The 3500-nt window shown below is 37.3% G+C and overlaps 1 protein-coding gene across 1 annotated transcript; it reads left to right on the forward strand.

Annotated features, from left to right (window-relative positions):
* Nucleotides 1–1835: 1835 nt before the first annotated feature.
* On the forward strand, nucleotides 1836–2798 carry LOC138923009 (olfactory receptor 2T29-like). Its single transcript, XM_070259540.1, has one exon. The coding sequence runs from the start codon at nucleotides 1836–1838 to the stop codon at nucleotides 2796–2798; it is 963 nt and encodes a 320-aa protein (XP_070115641.1).
* The last annotated feature ends 702 nt before the right edge of the window (nucleotides 2799–3500 follow it).

The following is a 3500-nucleotide window of genomic DNA, read 5'->3' on the forward strand; positions in this document are numbered from 1 at the left end:
TATTCTCTGTATCTATGAGCTTACTTTTCTTTTTTAAGATTCCACACATAAATGAGATCATGTGGTATTTGTCTTTTTCTATCCTACTTATTTGACTTGCATAATGCCCTTAGGTTCCATCCATGTTGTCACAAATATAAAGATTTTATTATTTTTATGGTTGAATAATATTTTATTGTATATATAGGTGTGTGTTATATGCATATATACACACACATAAATATATATGTATACCACGTTTTCTTTATGCATTCATCCATCCATGGACATTTAAGTTATTTTCATATATTGACTATTGAAAATAGTGCTTCAATGAACAAGGGGGTGCATATGCATCTTTTCAAGTTAGCGTTTCTGTTTTCTTCTGATAAATTACCTAAAAGTAGAATTGCTGGAATCTGTGGTAGTTCTACTTTGGATTTTTTTGAGAAACCTCCATACTCTTTTCAATAATGGCTGCACCAATTTTCGTCATCACCAATAGTGCACAGGGGTTCTCTTTTCTCAACATCCTCACCAGCATTTGTTATCTCTTGTCTTTTAGGTGATAGTCATTCTAACACGTGTGAAGTGATATCTCATTGTGTGTTTTACTTGCATTTCCTTGATGATTAGTGATGTTGAGCATCTTTTCACCTATCTGTTGGCCATCTGTATGTCTTCTTTAGAAAAATGTATATTCATATCCTTTGCCCATCTTTTAATAAGATTAGTTACTTTTTTGATATTGAGTTGTATGTCTTCTTTTTATATTTTGACTATTAATGCCTTATCAGATATATGATGTGCAGATATTTTCTCCTATTCAGTTGATTGCTTTTTCATTTTCCAAATTCTTATATGTATAAATAGATACTAAGATTGGTGAACCAGAGTAACAATCTCATAAGTCAGTAATAGTAACAGCCATCTCTTACATAGATTCTGCTCAGTAAGTACTGTAGATAGCAATTCTTTAAGCTTACAGTATATATGCTTATTCATCTGCAACTAGTAATGTTCCTAGCACTTTCATCATTTTACCTCATTTAACCCTCACCATATCTGAGATCAAACATTATTATCCTCTTTTTTCATTGAGTAGACAAAGAGATGGTGGGTAGAGGATGAAGTGGACCCACAGCCACAGTCCAGCCTCAGAGTTTGGGCTCCTTACTTGGTGCCCCTAGAATATCCAAGAGGTTGGCTATTGGTGAAAAGCCAGACTTGTTTCTGTGATTTCACACAACCGCAGTCCCTCACAGCATAGTTTGATCCTACAGGCAAAGGGTGTTCAAACTTTCAGAATGGTATTTACCCACATTACGTTTCAGTTACTTTCTAAATCTTTCTTATATGGAATATACCTTCCCAAGTTTTTAGGGTCCCAGTTGGATCCTTAAACCAGAGATGTTGATTCTACTCTGACTCCTACAACAAAATTTTCTAGAAATAAGAGGTGTGATTTATCTTTTTTTTAATGATTTACTTTTTGTTTTTGCATGGGGAAGTGATTTTGCAAATTTCCACACTTGATAATAAACAATGTTATCTATCATCGGAAAATCTCATGACCTTGAACTACGGCAATCTTGCTATGAGTGAAGGATTCTATTCACCTTCAGTTGCAAATTCTTAATTTTCTGGTAATACTGTTGAGTTACAGGTAACTTACAATTGCCAAATCTACAGATCCCTGGAACCATCCCCTGGTAGCACAATTGGGTTGGCATGTACACTCACCCACACACACAGACACGGAAACACAAGCTCACAAATCATTAATTTCTGTTGATTGTATCCCATGAACAATCTATTAATCCCAAAGCTCTCCTTGGTGATCTAGGTGAAATCTAATGGACAACACCATGTTGGCGGCCAACAACACCACATGGTCAGATTTCATTCTGATGGGATTCTTCAGTCAATCCAAGCACCCAGTTCTGCTTTCTGTGGTAATTTTTGTGGTTTTCCTGATGACCTTGTTTGGAAACACCATCCTTATCCTTCTGGTATACTCTCAAGCCCACCTCCACACCCCCATGTACTTTTTCATCAGTCAACTGTCTCTCATGGACATGATGTACATTTCTGTCACCGTACCCAAGATGCTGATGGACCAGGTCATGGGTGTGAATGAGATCTCAGCCCCTGAATGTGGGATGCAAATGTTTCTGTATCTGTCACTAGTAGGTTCAGAATGTTTCCTTCTAGCTGCCATGGCCTATGATCGCTATGTGGCCATCTGTCATCCACTCCATTATCCTATTCTCATGAACCACAGGGTATGTCTCCTTTTGGTGTCTGGCTGCTGGTTCCTAGGGTCAGTGGATGGCTTCATGCTCACACCTGTCACCATGACCTTCCCCTTCTGCAGGTCCCGGGAGATCCATCATTTCTTCTGTGAGGTCCCTGCTTTAATGAAGCTCTCCTGCTCAGATACCTCTCTCTATGAGATGCTCATGTACCTGTGCTGTGTACTCATGCTCCTCATCCCAGTGATAGTCATTTCAAGCTCCTATACTTTTATCCTCCTCACCATCCACAGGATGAACTCAGCAGAGGGGTGGAAGAAGGCCTTAACCACTTGTTCTTCACATATGATGGTGGTCACCCTCTTTTATGGGGCTTTGGTCTACACCTACATGTTCCCCAGCTCCTACCACACACCTGAGAAGGATATGGTTGTATCTGTATTTTACACCATAATCACTCCTGTTCTAAACCATTTAATCTATAGTATTAGGAATAAGGATGTCATAGGAGCTCTAAAGAAAATGTTGAATGTGGGAACTGTCTTTCAAGAAACTATCAAGTAGGAAATTTTGGTACTAATGGTTTATTTTCCTTCTCTCTACACATCAGAAGTTTAGGACCTTATGCCAATGTTGTTCCTCAGATTCTCACACAATGATGTGTTGTCCTATATTCATCCCTTTTGAAGGTATTGTTTTCTTATACTGGAAAGCTCTTCATTTTATACTCCTTCTGCATTGAAAATATTTATGCAATCACATCAATATTACATTTTCTGAAGTTGATAACTGCACTGTGACTCTATGGGAGAATAGTCATATTCTTAGGAAATATATAATGAAAATATTTAGAGAAAAACTCATAAGGTGTGCAGCTGATGAGGTAAAGAGAGAAAAAGTGATGAAGTCAAAGGGTTATAATGTTAATAGGTGAATATAGCTAAAAGGTATATGAGCGTTAATTGCATCATTATTATTCATGTTACTTTTCTGTAAATTTGAAATTAATGAAAAATAAAGAGTAAAGTATCAGACTTTCTCAGTTTCTTTGAGTTCCTACTTTCTGCTTGGTGGCAATTTAAATGATGTATCATAGAAATTATGCTCATTTTAATGTGGTTGATCATTACTGTGACAATCCTGTCATCTGCCCACATTTACTGAAGGCTGTGTTGTTCTTCATGGTCAAATCTTGAAGGCATCTAGTGAGTGTTTTACCTCTCTGAGATTCTTAGTAACTTCTGGTAGACTGAGTATCCAAGATCA

The sequence above is a fragment of the Equus caballus genome, unplaced genomic scaffold (assembly GCF_041296265.1).
Source record: "Equus caballus isolate H_3958 breed thoroughbred unplaced genomic scaffold, TB-T2T haplotype2-0000437, whole genome shotgun sequence".
Classification (NCBI taxonomy): Eukaryota; Metazoa; Chordata; class Mammalia; order Perissodactyla; family Equidae; genus Equus; species Equus caballus.

Excerpts from the sequence above, each read along its gene's own strand:
- LOC138923009 (XM_070259540.1), top strand. The coding sequence starts at position 1,836 with ATGGACAACACCATGTTGGCGGCCAACAACACCACATGGTCAGATTTC.